The following is a 25,848-nucleotide window of genomic DNA, read 5'->3' as shown; positions in this document are numbered from 1 at the left end:
AAAATTAAAAATTAAAATAAAAAAAAAAAAAGAAACAAAGGCTGTGGCTGAGCCAGGCAAAAGCAAGGATCCTGCAGCTCCATCCTGATCTCCCACAGGGGCGACAGGGCACTTGGGCCACCCCTGCAGCTTTCCCAGGTCCATTAGTAGGGAGCTGGGTCACAGGTGGAGCAGCCAATGCTCTTTATATGAGATGCCAGAATTTCAAGTGGTGGCTTTACCTGTTGTGCCACCACTCTGGTCCCCAAATGATTCTTTATTATGAACCTTTCTATCCCTCCCCAATGCTACCTGAACCTCCTTAATTACTGCAGATTTGTATGCTTTGCAGTGTGAGGAATCCTGCTCTCTGGTCTCTCCTCCCTGGAAACACAGCATTGTACTATCAATCACGTTAAAAATCGAGAATCAGGGCTGACACCATGGTGTAGTGGGTAAAGCTGCTGCCTGCAGTGCTGGCGTCCCATATGGCTGCTGGTTCGAGTCCCAATTAGTCCACTTCTGATCCATCTCCCTGCTAATGTACCTGGGAAAGCAGCAGAGGATGGCCAAAGTCTTTGAGCCTCTGTCCCCACATGAAAGACCTGGTGGAGCTCCTGGCTCCTGGCTTTGCTGTGGCCCAGCCCTAGCCACTGGGGCTACTAGGGAGTGAACCAGCAGATAGATCTCTGTCTCTCCCACTATCTCTCTGTAACACTATCCTTCAAATATATAAAATAAATCGTAAAATAATCCAGAATCTCTGCTTTCATCCTATTCTCTTCCTTCCCAATAACCTGTTACTGTGCAACACCATGCATGTTCCCTTGCTTAACAGTTAAAATTTCTCAGAATCTGGTCTGTTTAGGGTGTTTAGGAACCAGTAGTGGGGTAGAGTTAATTTTCCCTTGGACATCAAGGCAGGCTGCAAGGAGGAAATGACATTTAAATAGCTCCTGAAATATGAGGATGAATTTGAGGTTGATAAAGAAGGGAATTTCAGGCGGAGGATATGGGGAGAACTTTCTGTTAGTCCCTAAATATTTTAATTCCTCATCTTTCAGCTTGGTGCTGGGCTTTGTGGTTTGTTGTTTTTGTTTTGTTTTGCTTTCTATTTCAAGCAGGCCACTTTAATGAGCCAAGCTGTGGATGTCTCCTTTGTAAATGGTGTTGAAAGAAAATGTGGAGTGAGATCTGGGATAGTACCCAGAACTGTCAAAAGGTTTTCAGGACAAGCAAACCAAGCCAGGAGGTAGCATCATCATACCATGTGACCACATCATGCGATCATGAGACAGCCACAACAGCTGGCATCCAGAGAGCAGTTCATACTTTTCCAAGCACATTGACGTGCATCATCTCGCTCGTGCTACATTTGGAGAGACTAAGATTTGTGGACAGAGTAAGTTGCAGGTACAGTTAGAACACACTCTGACACCACACTGCTGTGCTCACATCCCAAGCCCATCACCACTCTGTGGTCTCAGGGGCTTCCTCCGGTCCCTTAATGTGAGTGGGGATGATAGGTCCTTCCTCCATGGGGGGTTCCCGAGGGTCAATAGTTTACTAGGACAGTACTTGGACTCTGATAAGAAGTACTCCCTGAAGGTTAGCTGATGGTACCATCACCATCTTCATCCTCATCCTCATCTCTGGTTATGTAAATATAAGGCAGGCTTTATGTAGAAAAGGATCATTTTGACCTCTACGTCTACTGAGGTTGGCTTTGTCCCACTAATTGTAGGCAGCAAGCTTCCCCTGCCAGCACCTGGAATCTCAGCAGCAGTTCGCTGAGGGTATGCCATATCTGAGGCATGAAGATTTCTCTTAGAAACAAGGAGACCTATATTTAAGGGAGACGTATTCAACTTAAAATACTGATGTGCATGTGACTTTCATGTTAGCCAACAACTCCTGGACTTGGAAGTGAAGACAAGGATCTAAACTGCATCATCATATTACAAGTGTATGATGCTGTCTGATGGCTTACATACCTCATTTCGCCTTTCAGGGATAATAAAAGAGACACAAGTATAAATTCTCTTTAAAGGTTGCTCCAGGATCTCTAATCAGTTTGTACATTTGAAAGCAAACTAAGATGTCAGTGTTGCACTCAGGGCTTTTGCTTCATGAATCATTGTAGAATTAAGAAGACTAATTGTACACTTCCCATGGAGTATCTTCCCTCTGTCTAGTTAGGAGTAGTGAGCTTGGATCAGGCCAAGGGCTGAACACCGTCTTGAGCGTCATCAGTTTATCAGAAAATGGTGTCACCTCTCTTCCGGCCCACAGGGCTCAGTCACATGGAGCAGACTGCTGGCCTCAGTTGTGAGGCCTCTCCCACGATAGGTAAGGTCCACAGTGGTTAAAGATGGCTCCATGGCCCTTCAGGTTAGTGTCCTTGAAGCACATGCATCACAGACTGGCTTCTGCATCCCGGGACCGAGACGGTCACACATGCACTGTTGCACACAGTTCAGCTTTCTCCACGAGCAACTGATGGTGCCCAAGAGAACATGCCATTACCCTGGGTGGACTTCAGGGCCCAGACTGTTTCTCGTCCTCACCCCTTCCTCCCTCATCACGTCCATCCTGCAGCTCAGACGCCGTGTTCTCAGACTGCACCCTAATTTGACCTGTAGCCCAAGCAAGACTTGATATGAAGTTGAAATTTCTGGACGAAAAAAAATCATAATTGAAATCCCCAAACTGCAAGCGTTTCTTCAATCTTAGGCAAATTTGTATTTTCAACCCCAGTGCACAGTAATGTTAATAAAGCTAATGGAGAGTTAGTTATGGGTACATTTTACTTCCATTATAAAGTAATTAAGAACTGTCACAATTGTAACCTTTTTCATATTTTCATATATTTGTGTTCTCTAAAATTAGAATGACTAAATGCTGTCATTTTAAAACCTAGTGAGCAATGGAGAAAATAATTCTAATTTTGGCTACTACCCTGCTTTGTCCTTGCTGGTGACATGTTAGTGCTGTGATATTATGATGCATTGCTTAGTGTGGCAATTACCTTTGTCACAGCACATCTCGTTTTCAGTGCTTGAGATGTCTGAACAAAGTAATGAGATACGGAATCTGAATTTGATTTCATTGAGTATTGATCGAATGTATGACTGACTATATAAAAGATAAACAGAGTTGATTATTCCATGATATATAATTCAGGAGCAAATAATTCATATTTTTAATTTAAATTCTTGAAAGCAGCTTTACTTTTCTGCTTAATATCCTGTACAGATAGCATTTGTCGATTTTTAGAGATATTAGTTTGAAGCTGTTCTGAATATATAAAATTATTTCGATTGCTAAAATACATACTCAGGAATGTTCATCAGGGCCAATTTATACAGTGTCTTTGAAGGACAAATAATTAGGACCTGTAACTATTCTCCTTTATGCATCATGTCCAATTATCTATATGAAATTAAAGATTCTACTTTATTCTATTGACATTTCAAAGTTCTACATACTGTTGTATCTGCCTTAACCTTGCTTACCCTTGAGACGCATTATCATGGAGAGGAGGCGTGGCCTATGCAACCACTGAGTCCAGGTGGACTATCCAGAAAGGAGTGGCCAAAGCCGACCTTGGTGGGCAGCTGCCCGACACTGGGAAGAATGGTGACCACAAACCCCAGAAAGGCTTTCCACCATCGTTCACTGTCCTCTGTGTAGCTGCAACCTCCAGAAAGGACCAAGGGTGAAACCCTTGGCCATCGTTCATCGCTGTCCACCCGGTGCTTACTTCCTCCTCCTCCTCCTCCGTGTGGTTGCCACTGCCCCCAACCCCGCCCCTCCTTTCCTTCCACAGACTCTCCTGTATCTCAGCTTGCCCATGGTCTGGACCTCATTTCACAATGACAGAACATGGTACTAGCATCCCGAATGGCATTCTGCAGCTCCTGGCCACAACATCTTGTATCTGATTAGGCCTGGAGCACCATCACTGCAGACTGAATGATCTCTTTGCAGGCCATTGAAAACCTCACCGTCTAGTGTACACTGTTTTCTTGGGACTTTTTTAAATTAAAAGATAAAGAATTACAATTGTACTTTCGTTATGTCCTTCATGATGAAGACAGGGCTGAATGGTGATGCTCTTGTTTCCTTCCATGACATTTTTCCAGTTTAGATTCCAAAATACCAAGTCTTACCCATATTAGTTAATCGACTTATTATGCAATGTCCAATGGCAAGTGTTTCTTTTGTTCTGTTTTGGTTTTTTGCTCCATCACAGACTCAGAATGGGGAGGTTGTACGTAGTCAAGATCATGTGAACAGATGTTATTGAAAAGAGGACACACTTCATGCAAAAGTGGTCCTCTCACGTTGACTCTAGGGCCTCATTTGAAATATAAAGTCGAATTGTATTCTTAAAAAGAAAGAAAAAAGGAACTTGAAAATGCTCATAGTCTATATGAGCTAGGAGAGACCACTGAAGGGGGACATCACGGATGGCACACTGAGTATCCTGTAGACTCTGTGCATAATTACCTTCCACCAAAAAAGAACTGCCTTGTGCAGAGAAATATGGGAAAATCTGCATTCAACAAGGTTTTGCCCCCTCACACTTTTCCTACTCAGCTACCTTTCAAGCATGCACAATGGACACAAGCAAATACAATTCCACTCTTCTCCTAGCCCCCAAAGTGAGTATTCAATTGGATTGAACAAAACATACATAAAAAGAAAATGAGCAAACTCTTGCAAGAATCCCAATGAAATAGAAATGTAAGAAAATAAGACACAGTTTCATGAGCAAAGTGTAATTGAATTATAGTGTCAAGACCTGATTATCATTTCTCCATCACTTATATCAGCCATATTAGCAGTACCAATCTTAAAACGCTGTCTTCTTTTTGTTCTCCCAATGTGTATTGCTGTGATAGCAAAGATTACTATTCATCTGAGATTATATGAGATCAGGATGAATTCTACATTGTAAAATGAGCTATTAATATTTTAAACACTGTCTACCCTGTCTGCTGTTCTGGCAGGGAGATATTGCATCACTCTTTACACAATAGAATTTGTCACTGATTGGAAGGTTTTGAGTGTCTCAGCATCCAAATCGTTAAGAAAGAGGTAGAGTTATGTTAACACAACCAACGTGCATCAGAAGGTAGAGTTTTAAATTATTTCAAATGTTTCTGATATTGCCGGATCCAAAAATAACTCCCTGATTAACTAATTTGTCTCATAAGAGATGTCTCTATGTAGGTCAGGATGAGATCATTTGAAAAATCTACTCCTTTGAGAACTTTGAAACGGCTGGAGTTGAATTATATGGTCATTTTATCTCTCAGAATTCAAAGCGTGGATGGCTGGAATCATGTGCGTGTGATAATTCTGGGCTACTCTCAATAAATAATACATGTCAACTGTGCTTCACTGACACTGTCGCTGACTGCTCTAAATGACTTTCAATGCAGGGCCCAGCCTACTCTCCCAGAGTGCACTTCAGCTCAATTCCAAACCTGAAGGGTCTTTCCAGTATCCGGCCAGCTACCATAGCAACCAGACCCTGGCCCTGGGTGACACAGCCCCTTCGCAGCTCCCAGCCCGCAGCACGCAAGCTCGAGCTGGGGGCCAGAGCTTCAGCCAGGTAGGTGCCCTTTGCTGCATTGGGGTTCCTAGGGAACAGGTGGGGACCAGGGGTGTGTGGTGGTCCATCCTGCCTTCTGCAGGCGTGTCCCCAACTTAGGGAAGCTGTCCTGCAGTGCTGTGAATGAATGAGAGCAATTGTAAAATGGGATTATAGAGGGACCCTGAATGGTGAACACATTTTCTTTGGGAGTGTCTGCGTCGCTCACACTGAATCCCTCTGATCTGTATGAATTTGTGAGCGTGCATCTGGTTACTCTATCTGTGCCTACATGTGATACAAATAGGAAATAGAGACTGAGTTTGTGAGTGTCCCTGGAAAAAATAGTATTTTTTCTCCTACAGAAAAAAGTATATTATTCCCTGAGGTTAATCATATCAGGTAACAGTGTAATTGTGTAACCAAGTAGACAGAGCTATTCTGAAGGTAATTACACTAGTTTAGGAATAGTTAGACTTTGCCAAGTCTAATTTTGAAATGCACCCCGAATTGTTCTTTAAGGCATGTAATTTGTTCTTCTGCTTTTACTGCACAAATTTATTAATTACGGTTAAAACTGACTCTTGATAAAAAGGAAGCAGCTGCTAGTTGGGAAATTATTTTTTCAAGAAAAATGCAAATGTACTACATAGGAGTGTGTACATGTATATGTGTGAATTGGGTGTATAGATTTATAGTCTGTGTATATATATTGTGTGTATGTGTATATATACAGTGTATATGTATATAATGTCTGCATATACATATGGCAAATTATTTTTTCAAGAAAGATAAATGTTTGACATAAGCATATATATGTGTATATATATAGTATGTGTGTCTATGTAGTGTTTATGTGTATAGATATATATTGTGTGTATATATATATAGTATTTGTATGTGTGTAGCTACGTTGTGTGTGTAAGCACGTATATACATATGGGAAATTATTTTTTCAAGAAAGATGTAAATGTACTGCATGTGAGTGCATATGTATGTATGTGTGTATATAGTGTGTGTGTATATATATGGTGTAAAAGTATGAGTGTAGATAGTGTGTATATTGTGTATGTATATAGTGTATATAGGATGTGTATATATAGGTATGTGTGTTGTGTGTTATGTGTGTATATATAGTGTGAGTATATATTTATATTGTGTATATTGTGTGTGTGTGTATGGTGTATAGATATAGTGTATATATATATTTATATAGTATGTGCATATCTTGTGTGTGTGTATTATGTGTGTATAACATTTTGGTCACAGAATTTTGAAGTGCAAGATATATTTGATCAAACTGCCAGGGTTAATATATTAGAGCTACCTTGACGTAAGCCTTTTTAAATTTGCCTTCACTGGCAATAGGCCTTTTTAGTTTCTGTGCTTCTGTTCGTAGAATGAAGCCAGAAACACCAAAACCACCCATTTGGAGGAGGAGTTTGGGGTTCTTTCCACATTTGCTGAGCACGGCCTCTGCCTCGGACCCTTCCCTGGACTGCTCCCCAACATCGGTCCCTGTAACCTCGGAATCCAACTCTGTCACTAGTTTATTGCTCTTAGTCATCCACCTCCCTTTTCAATTAAACTGAAAGCGACCTGTGGGCAGGGCTGTATTCATCTTTGTATCAGGCCCACATGGCCCCAAGCGCTGTCTGCAGAGAGGCGGGGGCAGGGCGAATGAGAATGGCCTGGGGCCAGCATTGCAGTCAGCTCACAGATATGATACTGACATTACTAAAAGCTCTCCTTACATTTCCGTTAATAATGTTAAATTATTATTCCAACAACATTTTAAAAGTATGATTGCCTTCTTCAAGCAACACCCTTGTCTGTGAATGCCTTTGTCCCTTTTACATTCTTGCGATGCGGAGCTATAAGAATGTGGATAAAAGGAAGTGGTTAGAACATTCCACGGAGATGCAGCACCTGTCCCTTACCTACATTAAAAGTGTGCTTTAAAGTTTAATCAGAGAGTGTTACTGACTTGCAAAGGTAGCAAAGCTATGAAAGCGAAGGCATCGCAGCTGTAGATTGAAGTCATCATTAAACGTGACTGTGGAAGGCTATAACTCACCCTTGAAGCAGAGGTTACCGGTACACTGTCTTGCCCAGATGGAAGAATGAGCAAGTCTGAATTCTCAAACCAAGAGGTGAAAGGTTCTGATGCAGTTGACTAACAGAATTGAGACCGTCTTGACGTCTTGACGTCTTGTTTACTCAGCTTAACAGTGGCTATTGGTACCATGATTGGCTTCAGCTGTGTGCTGCAGTATGCCAGGCCTGTTTTACTGACTACCCTCCTGGACCTGTGACTTCGATGTAATGTTTGAGAAATGCTGGACAAGTAAGCCAGCGTTTTTACTCTGCATTTAGTGTGATAGCCTTGAAAGCAGAGAGCGACATCCCATTCCAGCAATGCCTCCATTGTTCAGAACGTTGAGTGGTTTTTCAAAGCCTGTGATACATTTTTTCCAATATTCTGAGCAGTGTTAAATCTCATTTTCTCAAGGCTGGAATAATTTTTAGAATATCCTATAGTCATAAAGTATGATGAGTGCAAGGAATGTTCAAATTATGACTAACAGATGCCAGGCCAAGTGAGTAAGGTCAAAAATCTATCAACATAAAAACATTCCTTTTTTGTCTAAAAAAATTGTGTAAATTTAAAGTAAAGCAAATGGTTTTCTATCTGGCTTATAAATTACTTCTGAATGCAATTTCAGAGGAGTATCGTAAATGCTCAAAGATTCTCATTTCCATTTTTAAGGCTGTGGTTTATCTGACATAATAAATGGGAATGAACCGATCATTGCCAGGCTCTGGCGCTGGTGATCCGTGCGTGCCCTGCCTTGCCCCATTTTGCCAGCCCCAAAGTAAAACTACAAGCACAAAAACCTTATGAAATACCTATGCTCTGCTGTTACTCAACTTAAATCCTTGGAAGTTGTTCTTCTCCTACACTAGGGTGAGTTCATGGGGCTGGATTGGAGCGGAGAGAGTACCACCCTTCTATCAGACCCTGGCACTGTGAGCTGATGTACAGTAGTCCCTTCCCCCACACTGCTCATCAGTGTCTCACCAGCTGTGTAGGCCACTTCTCCACTCCTCCCTTGTTCCTTCAAGTTAACCTTGCCTTTGTGCCGCAATCAAAACAGAGTGGCTCTTACCTGTCACATTTGTTTATCTCTGGGGTATTCACTGATGCATTCAAGATGTTGCGTCTGTGCCTGCTGCTGCCATGAGCCTTTGTGTTGGCATGGAGAAGTAAAAATAATAACACGTTTTCTGTTACTTAGGTTCCAGCAGCAGGGATGAAGACTGAGCAAATGAACATAGTGAGTGAGCAAATGGCATAGTTTATCCAAAGGTGATGGTTTCTGTGGGGAAGAAACAGATACAGAATAGGTTTAGCAAGATCCCAAGGATGGGATGGAGTGAGTATAACCCAGAACCTCACAGAGAAAGGAGTGGTTGGAAGAAGACATGAAAGAGAAGGAGGAGCGAGTTATGTGGCTGTCTTGGGGACAGCAGATGCAATGAGCCTGGATAGAGCAGCCTGGCCTGTGGCAGGTCAGCAAGGCTAGCTAGAATAGGGTGCTGTAGTTTGAAAGGTGATAGGAGACCAAGTGGATCATTGTGATCTTTTACTTGGAGTGAAGAAAAGAGGTAATAGGAAGTTTGGAGCAGAGCAGCAAGACCTGCTTTGTGTTTTAAAGGCATCATTCTGCCGTATCATATATAAGATCCTATAACTATAGGACATAAGTCATTTCCTCCCATTAGAAACCCCCACTGCAAAGGGTGGATATTATTCAAAATCAATCGCCACATTCCCAGTAGCTGAGCCCAGGGTTCACCAAATATTCTTCAGGTTCCTCCATCACCGGCCAGATTCTTTATAATTTGATTGCACAGACTTCTGGGTAAGTAGAAGAAAACGACAGTGGCTCTCCTTCAGGTTTTGTCAGCTTGCACTCACATACAGTTTCCTACAGATTATATGAAAACCTGAATTTAAGACTTCTGGCATAGAGGAGATACCCAAAAAATGTTGGTTTCTCCTCAACTCCAAACAGGAGACAGCCTCAGCAAGCAGTGCATCTCTCAAACAAAATATACAGGGAATACAAAAGTCTGCACGTGAGATAGAGCACTGACAAAGTGGAGCAGGAGCCCAAGACTGTAAAGCCATCCGTGTGCTCCCTGCAGAACTGAAGTTGGAGCACAATCGTAATCCTAGGGAAATGGCCTGCTGGCTGCAGGAAATTAACAACTCTATGATAATTCTCTAAAATGAAGCTGAACAATAGTGGATATCCTAGAAAAGCAATCAGCTTTGTGAGAAGCAGAATTGTGGTTGCTTTTTGATCCGGCCTGTCTGTTTAATGCTGCACTCACTCTTATGTCTCAGACGTCCTCATTTGTGCTATATCGTAATTATAAAGACACCATCTGCTCACCTCTGCCAGAGGCTGATGTGTTCATTGTGTTTGGGACATTACTGGTGCTTATTGGTGCACGCTCACATCAGGTAGAGGCGAAAGACAAGGAGATGAGGAACTCTGGCTGGTGGTGGGGAGACCCCAGAGCAGGCCACAGAGACCCACACTGTGGGAGGAGGAGCAGCTTCCCAAGAAACGCCCACCGTAGTCCACTGTGGAATGACAAGGGTCATGGGGACGTCACTGTGACGTCACTGCAGTTTGCTCAGTTGTGAACGACATCGTTGGGTAATACACGGTAAGAGAAGAGTTACCCATACACTTGGAAATCACAAAACCGCAGGGGGTTCTTAGCACAGAAAGTACACATCGTGTAGCAATTAGAGAACACGTATGCTGCCTTACGTGTCTTCCCGGGCATGTTTGTGGGAAACAGGGAAGACGATTTATGATTTGTTCATTTATTTTGTGTGAGTGAATCATGCAGCAAGGTTTGATAAAGAGAACTACACTTGATAGACCACTTACTTTTAAGACAGTCTGAACATGTCCACCTCCGTGAATCCCAACTTCCTGCTTTGCTTTAACATCGTGTCCGTCCTTTATTCTTTTTCCAGTGTAAGTGTATTTAATCTGGCTTCAATAATTGAAACTTCTCTCATTTCAGGGAGGGTGTGTGTGTGTTTTACTAGAATATTTCCTCTTCTGGGCAAATATTGGAGTTATTAAAATGATATCAAATGCACCTTTTACTAAAATAAAAGCTTTCTTAGTGTATTTTTGCCATGCTCATGTAGATATAAGAAAGAATAATCAGTAAGAAATCCTTCCTTATGCATTCTTTAGCATGAATTTATAGAAGGTACTTACGTCACTGTTTGATACATTTTTCTCTCATTTTCTTTCCACTGGTAGACCACAAAAGGGCCATAGGAAACAATTTTCAGAATATTTATCAGTAATAACCCTGATCAAATTTTCCTTCAAGGAAAACCCAAGGCAAGTGAATTCAGAATGCAAGGCAGTGCAAATCCGTGCTACCATGTTTGTAGCAGTGACGTAGCAGCCTTGGGAAAATGAGTGCCCTGCCACCTATCTGTCCTGGCTGCAGTGGCAGACAGTACGGTCTATGAGATCGCTCCCTCTCTCCCTCCATTCTCATCCCCAAGGTTGCAGCAGTTCTCCTGATCCTTTTCCTGGGTATGTTCTCATCTGGGGAAAGTAATTCCTTAGTGTTTCAAGCACTTGCACTTAATTTGCTGTGGGCACCACTGTTCAGTGTTACTGGGCTGTCTCCACCCGGTGGAATCAGCCCCTTTTTCCTTGTTGGTGGTGGTGCTCCCATGGGTGCAGAGGAGGGATGGTGTGGGCACTGTGCACACAAGCTGTCTCTACTCTCCATGTTATGGATTAGTTTTTACCAAAACCAGCATCCCTCAAGAGGATGGCCTGACAAGGTGCTTGATGATTTTATTCGGTTATTTCCAAAATCAAACCTTTCTCAGACTACTAGGATTTTCTTCCGTTGGAATTAAAAAAAAAAAAAAAAAAAAAAAAAAAAAAAAAAAGGTGGCTTCAGAAGACAATTTCAAAAGAGAAGTTGCCAGAATCCTGTGAGCAACGGCAGTAGTGTTAAAATTGTTTTCTTATATCCCAGGGAAATTGGACTTATTTGGGCATGCAGACTCGTTTTAATCATATTATATTGTGAGAGCATTTCAGGTAATACCTAAATAACTTTGTGTGCATTTTAGAACTGATGATTTATTCTCATTTCAATGGCTATCTCCATATTTGTGTGCCAGCCTAAAACCATAGACAAAGTTGCCCCAGGGAATTGCAACACTTTCTCAAAAGTCTTCGCAGCACAGAGCAAGCAGTGCCACATAGCGCTACAACAAGTCTGCTCCCAGTTACAAAAGGACTTCTTCCAAGGCATCATCCTAAAGCCATGCCCTGCGTGTTTGCAACAGAATCTGTCCTGGCTGTCTGAGCTCATTGAGTACATTTTAGTCGTTGCTTTTATTTCCTCGCCACCACGTTGCCACTTAAACTGCTGTGCCTTGAGACAGTTCCCTTCAACACCAGCTAGACTCCTTTCTCTCCTGATGCCACGCCACATGCATGTGCTTGGCCGCTCCTGTGACCCTGGCCCTGTGGGCTTTGCGGTCCCAGCCCAGGCACATTGCTCCAAGTGGACGCCTCAGTGCCCGTGTCCGAATCCATGCCACCATCAGTGCTGAGGTTTCCCTCTCAAATAACAATGGCAGGGCAAGTGGAAGGGACACAGACAGTACACGGGGAGCAGACTGCTGGTCCTGTCACTAGTGTGCCTCTAGGAGGCCACCAAACAGGGCCTTCAGTTTTCATTCCTGCCATTGTCAGCCTGGCTGCCCGGCATTCTGGGCAAATTCCACCCTGTCCCAGAGCAAGGACCCCCGGTGACAGTTCCAGGGAGCTTGGCAGGTCTGAATGCGTCTTCACAAGGACCGATCCTAAATCACAGCCCCGCTGTGGAAGATGCAGTTTTCCTTAGTGACGTGGCCTCCTCAGGACTGGAGGGCAGGATTCCCTTAGTGACCAGGGGCTGCCAGCTCTCTTGTTAACTGACCGAAAGCCCTGGGCGCCTTTTGTCTCGTTTGCATTGCCTGATCGTAAAAGTATGCGAACTAAATAAGTTTCCAAAGTCTGAGGGTTGTCCCCTTCTGACCTCTTTGCCACCCCTGCTTCCCTTAGAGAGGCACAGCGGGAAGAGATCAGGAAGTAACGTTGCTCAGTACCAGGGCCTGTACCACCGATGCTGCATTCTCAGGGGTTCTGCTTTCCAAAAAGAACAATGTCATAATTGTGAGCCTGACAGTATTTGGTACCAAAAACACGACAGTGATAGATCTCCAAAATAACATCAAGTCTAACGCTGCCCGCAAGAGAGATGCTGAGAGCCCTTCCAGAACAAACTGCTCATTTTCACATGTCGCATAATAGTCTCCTGTTAGTGGTTTGTTGAGTTAGCGTCTGAATTCACACATTAGTGGTTCAGGCTGTAGAGAATAATGCAGTTTCGAGTACTGCCTACTACCCCTTTCAGTATCTTTCTGCTTCACTTTGAAAATAAGCCTCCCCTTAAACAGTTCTACGAAATAGCCACAAATGGATTCCACAGTCACACAAGAGGCCCCATTGTACCCCTGAGTATATACACGCAAGCACTCTCACAAACACATAACGTAAAAATTGCAAATAGACTAATATTTCCTAAATCTGACCTAGCCAGAAACTTACATATACACCGAGGAATGTTTAATTTGTAAGAACTCAGAGAATTTTCAGATTTTTCTTGATGAATTTTCCATAATCTGAAGCAAGAACCTAATTCTATTTAATGTGCATCAAACTCTGCAAATCAGAAATGATGTAATCAGAGCATCTACTTAGCAGTGGTGCCTGTATGTGAATGTCCTGCCTGCTTGTCAGTTTCACGTTGGTAGGTTCTCCCATTTGGAAGGAGTCAGAAACACAAAGCAGCCTTGTAGGCTGAGCTGGACCCAAGTTCTGAGAAGGAAGACATCAGCAGTGATTTCCCCCAGCAATCCTGTGTTGTATGATCAAAGACAGTTTGGGGGCCCAGTCTGCTCCAGGGAGTTCTAAAATGTTCTGTATTATTTTTCTTTTAAGGGTCTCATCTTTAGTAGATAATTTGTTTCAATTCTCATTCTGCGTTTGGTGCACATGAAATATAGTTTGAATCTTGACTTAGATGATGGGAAATCCCCAAACACCCCAAGGGAAGGAGTGTGTAGTAGTAATCTTTAGCTTAATTTTTTTTTTTAAAGTGAACTTTTATCTGAATTCTAACTTTAAGATTGCATTTACAGTTTTTTTGTGTTAACATACTTTAAGGTAGAATTGAACCTCTATGACAGCAAAGTCGATGAAATCCCATAAGTGTTGAAATGGATTTATATTTCTGTGTCAGTAACTGGAGTAATAATAAAGCATCCTGTGAATTACATAGCAGGCTCGAAGCTCAGCCTCACGCATCCCTAACTGACTATGAGTTACTAAGTGATACAAAGCAATGAAAGAGAACACGAGAGTAACAACACGCTCCCAGAAGATCACTCTGTATGTCCAAGTGGTGCTGCAAAATAAACTTCTCTCTTCAGCCAAGGAATTATTCCTAGGCATTTGTTACTCCATAAACTGTTGGAACAAAGTACAGAGAACACCCCTGGATTGTTCACTGTAAATTGCAGAAGGGATCCTAGAGCTGTGCTGAGCAGTGAGGTGGCCACAAGTCACAGGTAGTTACTGAAAAGTACGCACATTTAAATGCATGTTGACATTCAGCTCCTCCGGGAACCAGCTCCATTTCAAGTGCTGGGCAAGAGGCTGCCATATTGGATGGTACAGAAAGAGAGCATTTCCTTTCCAACCCTGCAGGATGATTCCCTGGGCAGAGCTGCTGCACAGCTAGCTCACCAGCACAGCTGGCATCCCTGCAAGAGCTCCTTGATGGTGGCTTGCCAGGCAGATAGATTCAGAAGTCTTTTCTTGAGTTGTATTTTAATGAATAGTGGGCAGTACCATTTACTATCCTAGTTGTATAAAAAATTAGGTTTTCCTTTCCTCATGTAAAAAAAAAAATATTGGCACAATTTCACCAAGATCCAACAATGTCTAAAAGGTCCCCAACTTGGTGGCTGATGCTTGTTGACATGTCTGGAACTAATATGGCACTATCCAAGATGTCTACAGGTTTGGGGGCCATTTAAGGAAACTTGGAAGACCAGAATATCCAGCAAATTAGCTGAGACTAGAAGTTCCAATGGATTAGAAGAAAGATAGTTTTTCTGTAGTTTGTCAAGGCTTTCCTGGGACATGTGTTAGTCCAACATTAACCATTATAATAATTGACTTAGTATTGCTTTAATTTATATTGGTACACTTCAGTTAGTGTTTATTGGATTAAAAATTATGCTGTTTGGTAATAGCAGCATTCGTGTAGTGTAAGGTGATTATTAATGTTAATATCCAGTGCCTTGGCTTTGTTGGAAGCAGGGGGCTGTCCTGAGATTCTCTGAGCTCTTTGTCTTTGCATGCTCCCAGGGCAGGAGTTGTCAGAAAATCCTGGGAGAAACTTTTTCATCCCTTGCCAGTTGGGCTCTGCATGGCTTCACGGTGCTGAGACCCAATTGACAGGAGCCCCAGCAGGGCGTCAGAAAACCAAAGTTGGCAGCTTTGTGGTGCTGCTCAGAGCTGAGGCTCTCTGCCTCCCCTGGAGACTTAGAAGTGGGGACCTCCAGGCCCACTCCAGACCACCCACATCAGAATCTGTGCCCTTGGTGGTTCTCACATTTGGGCAAGCACCAACATCTCCTGGAGAGGGTGCTAAAATACAGAGCCCCAGGCCCCTGGGCCAGCGTTTCTTCCAGTTTAAGGCTGGGTGACCCTGAAGCTCATGATGCAGCCACAAGCACAGGGACTGCCCTTTTGAAAACCGTGTTGGAGAGCTCCTTCCTGTGTTGCACCTTGGAATCACCTGCGGAGCTTCTGAAACTCCTGGTTCTTAGATCCCTGCCTTCAGAGATGCTGAATTAAAGGGCTAGGGAGGTCATGGAGGTTATCCCGATTCTGTTGTTCATGCTCAGATGCCTGGGTGATGGGAGCACCCAGTTCTGCAAAGCTTATGCACCAGCCTCCACACATAAAAGCCCTCCTACCCAAAGCCTTAGGGTCTTTATTATTAACCATCCCTTCACTCATTCCACAAATACTCCTAGAGTCTCTGCTGTGAATCAAAGCTGCTTTCTGGTTGCTGAAGATGCTACATTGAGCAAAGCCACTATGTCATATGTATGTCTATATCACACACAAGTAAGTATGTATAAGTAAATGCCACACACACACACACACACACACACACCTTTCAACAAAGGATTTCTCTCCTTCTCATGCCAGGCTGCTCTTCCTAGAGGGTTTTGATGCTGTTCAAACCATGTCCTCCAAGCGCCCGGTGAGGCTGGCATCCCTGATACAAGGTGGAAGGCTGTGTGTGCACAGATGAAAGTTCCCTAAGGGTGGAGAGGCGTCACTCAGAGTGTCAGTGGCTAGCATCTGTTCCATCTCATACCCCACATCCCATCAGCCTCCTCCTCCCCACCCAACTGGCGCCCCTGATTTCAAAACCTGGCTTCTTCTCAGGTGCCCCCTTTCACACCAGCCGTCTTTGTGCTCCCTGGGGAGGGAAGCCAGGAAGATCCCTGCCCTCCGGCCCAGCAGTGGCTGACAATGCACGGTTTCCATTCAAATGCAAATTTGTCTCTGGACCTGATTCAAGGAAAGTGTGTTCTCCAACTGCTTTTCCAGCTCCACCCAGCCCTGGCTGTCTTTTGTGTCCTCTTCAATAAATGAGAGGCAACGGAGCTTTCAAAGTGGAGGCAGCTGCTGGGGGCTCTTTCCAAGGAGCTCCACAGAGACAGAGATCCTGACAGATTAGAGAAGGGAGGACTTCGTTTACCATTAGTAATTCCTCTAGAAAGAATTGGATTTTTTTTTTTTTAAAGACCAAGGTATTCATTGTGACTTAATATTTTTTTCTCCCGTTTAACTCCTCTTGTCCAAAAAGGAGAATCCAGGCGACAGTCACAGCAGAATAAACTCTAAGAAGTATGTTTATTCGTGATGGCCTCCAGATAAGTATGCAGCCTGGCCAACTGCGGAGGCTGAAGGTGTACTGGATGAAGAGACCGGGGAAGGGTGGGGGGAGAAGATTTCACACCCGACGCTCTCATTAAAGCAACAGGCTGGTGACTGCGTTCAGGGAGAGCGTGGCGGCCCCACTGGGTGCCCTTTCAAATCTTCCCGTGACTAAGTCTATGCCTCTGCTATTCCAGAAACATCCTAGCGCTGTGAGCCAATCGTGTCCCCTCTGTAACTGTGGCTTCCCGCTCCCGTCAGCCTGCCCGCTGCTAGCTGGGCTTTCGGCAAAGCAGCGCGCCCAGGGGGCACAGGCTGCGAGCGCCTCCGGCTCGGGCCACCCCGGGGCGCCCACGCTGCGCCCTGGCCGGGGCCGGGGCCGGGCGGGCGGGCGGGCGGGCGGCCGGCTGCTGCCTCGCTAAGCGCGCGTGTTCTCTCCTCTCCCGGGCACAGGGCACGACGAGCCGCGCCGGCCACCTGGCGGGGCCCGAGCCCGCGCCGCCGCCGCCACCGCCGCCGCGGGAGCCGTTCGCGCCCAGCCTGGGCAGCGCCTTCCACCTGCCCGACGCGCCGCCCGCCGCCGCCGCCGCCGCCGCGCTGTACTACTCGAGCTCCACGCTGCCGGCGCCGCCCCGCGGGGGCTCCCCGCTGACCGCGCCGCAGGGCGGCTCGCCCACCAAGCTGCAGCGCGGCGGCTCGGCCCCCGAGGGCGCCGCCTACGCCGCGCCGCGCGGCTCCTCGCCCAAGCAGTCGCCCAGCCGCCTGGCCAAGTCCTACAGCACCAGCTCGCCCATCAACATCGTCGTGTCCTCGGCCGGCCTGTCCCCGATCCGCGTGACCTCGCCCCCCACCGTGCAGTCCACCATCTCGTCCTCGCCCATCCACCAGCTGAGCTCCACCATTGGCACGTACGCCACGCTGTCGCCCACCAAGCGCCTGGTGCACGCGTCGGAGCAGTACAGCAAGCACTCCCAGGAGCTGTATGCCACAGCCACCCTCCAGCGGCCTGGCAGCCTAGCAGGTAAAGGGCTCGCAGGTGGGGGGTGGGGGGGCGGCTGCGTGCCAGCGGCGGGGCTGGAGCAGAACTCCTGTTGGAAGTGGACGCGCAGGGGCTTCGCTGGGCTTGCTTTGGGGGTTACTTCTCCTGGGGAGTGATGTGGTCTCACAGTCTCAACACCTGTCTCTCTCCTCTCATTACCCTCCCCAAACCTCAATCTGGAAAACTAAACCTTAAAAACAAGACACATTTGGTAAACAATCACATGGACCTGTTGATCCCAGCACTCCCCCCCCCAAGCCACCCCCCCAAAAAAAGCAAAGTAAGTGACCATCGTGGTATTTCTAGGATGGCCTTTAGTTGTCTACATGTTGTTGGCAGAGTGAGTTTCCAACTTGCACAGGTGTCAATAGTAGTAGAAAAGTCACCAATACTAAGAGCCTTGAGTTATCCATCACTCCTGTGTTGTGGCCCCAACTTGTTACATTTTTGTCTTTTGAATTCAGTGGTTAGGAAAAATAAGGGACTCCCCCGTACCTGTCAGTAAATTTACATAGGTTCCACCGATGGAAACAAAATAACCAAGTTCTTGAACTTGTTCCCTGTTTTGTCACAGGGAGGGAGGGGCGAGCTGGGGCCAAGAAGCTGGTATTTCTCTGTCAACTCAGAGCAGGTGATGTGTCTGTGGTGGTTACGCCCCTTAAAAACCAGGCTGCACCTGTGGCTCTGTGCCTGTAGCGCCATATGCTTAGCCTAAGCCAGACACGGTGCCTGAAGGCCTCATGTGTGTCTCCTAAATGCTCCAACAACCGACTTTTTCCCTTATAGGAGCCTTTGGTAATTGTGTCCCTCTAGTAGCAGATGCCACGCTCATATGTTTCCTTTCTTGACACAAATGGATGACTGTGAAGATGGATGGGATAAAGGAGGAACTTGTTGCATGCACCAGGCGGGTGGCCAGGGTTTCTTTAATTCAGCGCAGTAATTGACAGCAACTGGACTGGCCTGGCTTAACAGGAAGCAGCTGGGATTCTGCTGCCCACAGAATTATGCTAGGTGCAGTTCCTGGATGGAAATATTCTCTCTCCGGAGATGACAGTATTCGTGCCAACCCGGTGCCAGTCTCAAAATACATGGCAAACTTAGAAGTTGAGTGGCAGGAAGGGAGACTTAGGAAACAGGGACGGGAACACACATCTGTACAATAGACTAGAAGATCTCGAGGACAGAGGGGAACTGGTGGATCTTGTGTGGGACTACAGCCCCCTGGCACCTTTCCCAGCCACCCCAGCCGGCAGAGAGAGGAGGAACCCGGTGCCCAGCCAGTCCAGGTGATGCACAAAAGGCTGCTTTGTTTTCTGCATCTACCTGCTTAAAGAAACCAGACGCCCTGGCCCCCAGCCGTTCCTCCTGCTGGTTCCGTGTGGCAGATTGCTGCCTGCTTCCTCCAGTCATTTCAGTGCAGATGGAGAGGTGGCCACGTGACTGCACATTTTGGGTCTGCTGGGGATGCTCCGGGAATGGGAAATGGGAGTGGAGCATCAAAGAGCCCAGTAGCTCCTTCTCACCCTAAACTTAGGAAAGAGTTTTGAAAGCCAATGCACTGTGAAAATAGCTTGTGCCGGGCAGTCTGGATTGAATGCTTTTAGGAGGGTTTGATGTGCTGTGTGTGTGTGTGTGTGTGTGGCTGGCTGGCTATGGGTAAGGAGGCTTTTGTGGCCAGAAAGAGGCTTCAGTTGGTGACTGCATCCCCCTGGGCCTCTGCCTCCCTCCACATTTCCATCTGTTCCTCAGATTCTCTGGCCACATCTCATTTCTGCTACCTCGTGAGAAAAAAAAATGTTCAATTGAAGATTTTTCATTTTAGAGCTACAATGGATATTTTAATGTTTGATATGGCTTGTTTAAAATGCATGCTTTTAAATATTCACTTAAAAGATTTCTCATGCAAATTGTTGCTGCTGGATTTTGGGTTTAAAATTATTCTATAACTCTGCATAAACACTCGGGCTGCCTAAGATTGTCTGTCCTACTTAGAAATCAGCAAACTGGCCCAGGAAGTGTGTGGGGGTCAGAGTGTGATGTTTGTGAGAGATCAGGAATATTGGAGCTTTCAGACCCGTGTCTGATTCTGTATGCTGGGTACTGTGTAAAACTTGGGGCCACCTGATGTGCTAGTTGAGAGAGTACAGTTACATCAAGATTGAAAGACAGCTTTTGATTTTGCAGGGGTTGGATTTGATCGCTTTGTCACTGGTAGTTAGGAAGAGTGAATAGAGGCTAGGTAGTGACATTCACTAATCTGTGCAATGACTGTTTATTAAGTACCTCTTATTTACTGCCCTGGATTTAGACCCAGAGAATCCCATACCCCTAGCCTTGTTTCAAATGGAGAAGACAGAAAAATATTTGAAATAAGTACTTTGGATGGTGTGGACAGGGAAGGCTCTAATTAGAAGGTGACTTGTGAGTCAGTCCTCAGGGAAGCAAGTGGGCTGCCCTGTAGACATCTGAGCAAAAAGAAAAGCAAGTTCAAGGGTTCATAGATAAGGGTGTATCTGATAGGTTTGTGGGACAGCAGGGAGACCAGGGGGGTGGATCTGAGGGAACAGGGTCAAAGATGTGACACAAAGTCACATGAAGGTGGGCGTGGGAGGCAGATCAGGGTGGTGTTGTAAGTCTTGAGAACTTAGGATGTTGGTTTTGCTGTAAACTCACAGGAGCCAGAGTCTGATTTAGTCTGTAACAGGGTCACTCTGGCTGCTGTGGAGAGAATAGACTGTCAGGATGAAAGGGGAAAGCAAGAATATCAGTTGGGAGCTGATTGCAGCAATCTAAGCAAGAGGTGATTATGGTTTGGGCTGAGATGTGGCACTGGAGGTGGTGAAAAGCACTTTTGGATGTACGCGTCGGGGGAGCCAGAAGGGTTTCTCTCATGGATGAGGTGCTGGTGGTCAGAGAAGGCAGACTCAAAGACACCCCTGACTCGACAGCTAAGGAGGAGAGTCCCGTTGACTGAGATGGGCGTGAGCTGCAGAAGGAGCCTGGCGGGACTGGGGCAAGTGCTGGTGAACAGTAACATCTTGACTTGGGGCGGGTGGTGCCTGCCTGGCTGAATCCGGTAGAGAGCTGGATATGGGGATCAGCTTTTTTTTTTTCTTCAGTAATTTATCTTACTTACCTACAAGCGCTTCCATAAATTAGAAATTCTATCTGAGGATTTCAGGTCTAGTGGGCAGTTGGCAAGGAAATACGCATCTACCTTCTCCACTAGGTCTTCCTGAGGGCCAAACTTTATAAAACGTTCAGAGTTCCAAATGTCCACAGAAACACATTTCAGATTCAACCTAGAGAAGTGTGATTTCTCAGTTATGTGCCTTTCAAAGTCTAAAGATCTCCTGGTAGATTGTTGTCTTCAATGGCCTCCCTTCCATGTTTAGTGGCTTCCTGAGTGGAAGGCTCCGCTCTGCCTTGCTGGCACGCCCTGGCTTCATGTGCATGTCATACCTGCTAGAAGTTGTTCCCTCCCAGAGGGAGTATGACAGTGTCTACTGCTGTAATTGCAGGCATACATAAGGAGGTGTGTATAAATTAACTAGCACAATATTCTGGCTCCCCAGAAGTAAATACATTGTTGCATAGTACCAGTGTCAGAAGGTGGAGTTGGGGGGCAGGCATTTGGTGCAGCCGTTAAGATACCACTTGAGATGTCTCGTCTCACATTCCCTTGCTAAGGCTAGGTTCTTAATTCCAGCTCCTTGTTAATGTGTAACCTGGGAAGCAGCAGGTGATAACCCAAGTTCCTGGCTCCTGGCTTCAGCCTGGCCCAGTCCGTAGCTGTTGCAGGCGTTTGGGGAGTAGACCAGCACATGGGATATCTCTCTGTTGAGGTGTATTTGTGGTGGGAATGGAAGAGAAGCCACCAGCAGGTCAATGTCTTAGCAAAGCTGCATGGCAGGACGTGGTAAGAGACGAAGTCTCAGAGGGAGATGGAAGAAGCGGGTCCCGTGGCAAAGGGTCTTCCCAGCAGATAACTGATGTGATCATTTCTGTGTTGGAAATCTTGGTCTGGGATCCAGATGGAGAATAAATGTACAAATAAAAAAATGGACAGGGAAACCCTTAGGATGCCCTAGAGATAGCCCTTTCTTCCTCCCAGATCTAATTAAGGAAGCTCTCTCCCCCCTTCTAAATGGTAGAGGAAAATGAAGTCTAAATAAATGTCATAACCTACAGAACATTTTTCTCCTGACAAATAGGTTGCTTTTTAAAATCTTTTTCTAACTTAATAGCTAAATTTATTCATTTTAATAAATGAATATCTATTAAATATTCATGGTGAATAAAATTATGTTAAAAAACATATTGCCTTATAAAACACTTGCTATATGGCAGGCATTGTGCCAGACACTTTGCAAGCTGTATCTGATGTACTCTTCAACAGTTTAATGAGGAGGTGCAGATTTTTAGCCCCATCTTAAAGATTCCAGAACAGAGGCTTCTCAGTGATACATTCCTTGCGCAAAGTTACTTATCTAGAAATGACAGGCATATGATTGGCACCTAGATCTCTTTCAGTTCAGAGTCTCTGTCTTCTTAAATATTCATGGTGCTTGGATAGAGGTAGTATATTTTTGTGTCGGTGAAGAAAAACACCCAAGGCATAGACATGAAATATGAGTTTGCAACATATTTAAATGACGAGTGGTTTTCAAGAGGGCAGAGAGGTCTCAAAAACCCATCCTGTTGGATGTGACTTCACCAGGACCATTGCTTCTTCAGTTTTGTAAGGAAAATAACACGATCCTTGCAGTTTCTGGGTTCCCAGTGAAATTAATCTTATTAAAAGTAGAAATCTGAGTTGTAAATATACGTGAAAGTGAAGTCAAACATCAGAAGTTTATTTCGAGGTAAAAATGATGTGAGCAAAATGTGCATTCTTAACCAAGGATTTTGATCAAAGCTGACCTAATGTGGAGAGGAATTTGGTCAAGGCGGGTCCGTTTTGTACTCCAGCCAAATGGAATAAAACTCAGTAGAGGGAGTGGATGGTGCACTATAAACCCTACGTTCTGGATAGGTGCAGATTTCACCTCCATTCCCTGGCTTCTTAAGGCTTGTAGGTGCTCTCCTTGGAGGGAAGAAAAAGGAAGTAAACCTGATCCCAGGTGGAAGCTTAGCAGTTTCCCTGCCAGGCGCCCAGAGGCTCACGCGATGTCTCCTCCGGCAGTGAGCAGCGCCTGTTTAACACACAGCTTCTGGGGGCTGGATCACAATCCTGTGTGATACCCGCCTCTCACTGCTCCTTTACATTTCCTGAGATTTAAGCCCTTTGAAGAATCCTCACGAACATTCTAAACATTCCCACCAACACATTAAGGGTTTTTTGTTAACAAAAAATTAGATTTACTAACTAGAATATGATCAGCCTGTGGTATTAGTCAGTCCTTTAACTTGCTTTCATTGGTGGTTAAGGCCAACTCTCTGCCTCTCAACTGGAGCCTCTGGGGATCTTTGGAAGGAGACCTCACCAGTGAGTCTTTCCTGGCCCCAGGGACCTGATGCATCACCACTGACCACGCCCCTGGGTCCTACCCTCTCCTCCTAAGCTCTTGCCCTGGGAGCCCAGTGTCCTGTCCATGCCAACTTTGCAGCCAGTGTAAAATGGATCTCTCTCCCATGCAGTGGACTCTGGCATCCTGCACCCCAGCCCACTTGGGAAGTGCAGGCTGTGTCCACACATTGACCCTCTCATTTCCACCAACAAAGTGGTCATTCTGCCAGAGTCTTGCAACCATTTTACAGTGGGGAACCTCAATCTGAGAATTCTCCCCTGGCTTCCCCATGCCCCAAGAGGATGGACCCTGAGACCTCTTCAGAAACCTTCCCTCCTCACTTCATGCTAAACCCTGCCTGGTCCTTTCACCTGCCTGGAAGCCCAGAGCTCACAGAGGAGGTGGTCAAGTATCTCCTTCGTAAATTCACTTTAAGCTGCACCTGCATCACACTTACCTTGGTATCTCACGTCGATCCCCTTGGTGTCCAGATCACGCTGAGGCAGGAAGGGTGTTACTTCAGTGTCCCTGATGGTGTGCTGGTAGCCAGCATGTGGATCTAGGAGCCTGGATTTCTAGGTGGCCCAAAGGGCCCTTGTGGTGTTTCTCCTTTTGATTTGATTCAAGAAGTTAATACCTACCTTTCCTGTCCTAACCCTTAGCAACCTCGTCAATTAAAAGGGGATAAACAGATGTTTTTGGTTCTTTTATAAGAAAGTGACATCTTTATGCAAAATTATATCAAAGCCTTTCTAATATTATCGCTATCTATGTGATTTTGATCAGGCTTTAATTTAATTAGGAAACGTACACCAAAAATGGGAAAAGGTATCTGAGTTATTGGTCCCACGTGGTATCTTCTGTCCACTTACTTGCCTCCCATATTTCTCAGACCCTCTGAACAATAAGCAGTGAGAGAATGGATTCACAAAGGATACAGGAACACAGAGGCCAGATACTGTACCTCCAACAAGCAAGCCGATTTAACAATATTCTATCAAGTAGACAGATAAGCAGAGTATGAAGGCATTCCAAAATGTTTGTGAAAAAATGCATTAAAAAGATAACATTTATTTTGGGGCAAAAGTTTTTGAAATCCATGTGTAGTTTTTTCATAATATACAATTTCTTTCTTTTTAAGATTTATTTATTTATTTGAAAATCAGAGTTACACAGAGAGAGAAGGAGAGGCAGAGAGAGAGAGAGAAGGAGAGGTCTTCCATCCACTGGTTCACTCCCCAGGTGGCCACAATGGCTGGAGCTGTGCTGATCTGAAGCCAGGAGCCAGGAGCTTCTTCCAGGTCTCCCACGTGGGTGCAGGGGCCCAAGAACTTGGGCCGTCTTCTACTGCTATCCCAGGCCATAGCAGAGAGTTGGATCGAATGTAGAGCAGCCAGGTCTCGAACTGGCGCCCATATGGGATGCCAGCACTTCAGGCCAGGGCATTCACCCACTGCGCCATAGTGCCGGCCCCTGATTTCTCTTTGGATTTCTTCAGTGACGCCCCCTTGTTCCTTCAGCAGCGAGTTGTTCAGGCCTTTGATGTGGAACCCAATTGAGTCATCGCCTGCTACCTTCCAGGGTGTGCATTAATTAGCAGGACTCTGGGACTTGAGCACAACTTGAGCAGAACCCAGGCACTCTGCTGCGGTATGGGCATCCCGAGTGGCTTACCTGTTGGGCTAAGTGCCCACTCCCATGAATCTTTGGAAGACTCTGTACGGGAGAGGCATCTCCAGAGAATGTTCTGTCAGGACTTCAGGAGTGACTGCTTGTCTTCAGTGAGTTCTTGGACAGGCTCAAGGGTCAGAGTTGAGCTGGGGATTCTGGGAGATACATGTGGCAAAGAGAGAGGGATTAATTGAAAGCCAGTGTGTGACAGAGTTCTAAATCAGGAACCCCGACAGCCCTACTAACCTGCCTTCTTTCCTACTGAGATAGAGAGCCTGGAGCCAGGAACTTGCTCTAAGGTAACCAGCATAACTGTTCCCTTGATGGAACTAAAACTGTGGGAGAGGGTAGAGGCCTGTTGTAGATGTTGGTTCTTCAAACAGGCATGTGGGGGTGCAGCCAGGGGGCTCGGGGCTGGCCCCTACCAGCTCTTCTGAAGGGACACAGCCAGCCTCTGTGCCCTGCTGTCCTGTCATAAGCTCCCATGGAGGAACCCCAGATAGGAAACTCCTGCATTCACTCCGTGACAACATGCTGCTCTGGGCTTCTTTCTCAAAAGGGTACATTTGCAAGGATTACTGAGTGACTGGAGAGGGTCAGGGGCGTGAAGAAGACAGACCAAAATAGAGAAATAAACTGTGCCTCACAAGAAACAGATAATTTATGGACCAGAAGGGATTAAAAGAAGCAAGCAAAAACTTTAGAGGCAGCGCTGAGAAGGATTTAGGAAGGGCTCGTGTTCATGCAATGAACACTGGCTGGAGTGTGAAAGGATAAATAAGAAAATCTGTGTAGGCCATGAAAGAATCTAACTGCTGAAGCTAAAACTTCGAGACAGTGACTGGAAAATGGTCAAGAGAATCCCCCAGAAGGTACAACATCAAGGAAAATGGACAGAAA

The 25,848-nt window shown here is 45.5% G+C and overlaps 1 protein-coding gene across 2 annotated transcripts in view; it reads left to right on the top strand.

The window, feature by feature from the left end:
• CTNND2 (catenin delta 2) overlaps positions 1-25,848 on the top strand; it is a 441,886-nt gene that overhangs the window by 11,317 nt on the left and 404,721 nt on the right. Inside the window, exons 4-5 of one of the 2 annotated variants that reach the window (XM_062211762.1) lie at positions 5,430-5,602; positions 17,179-17,746. The exons of the other annotated variant lie outside the window; for it this stretch is intronic. Of the exons in view, the coding sequence (XP_062067746.1) occupies positions 5,430-5,602; positions 17,179-17,746 (741 nt within the window). The remainder of the gene's footprint in view (positions 1-5,429; positions 5,603-17,178; positions 17,747-25,848) is intronic. 2 annotated transcript variants of the gene reach the window in all.

This window comes from Lepus europaeus, chromosome 15, assembly GCF_033115175.1.
Source record: "Lepus europaeus isolate LE1 chromosome 15, mLepTim1.pri, whole genome shotgun sequence".
NCBI lineage: Eukaryota > Metazoa > Chordata > Mammalia > Lagomorpha > Leporidae > Lepus > Lepus europaeus.
Note: the sequence above shows the minus strand (reverse complement) of the source record. Positions and strands in the feature narration are given on the sequence as shown.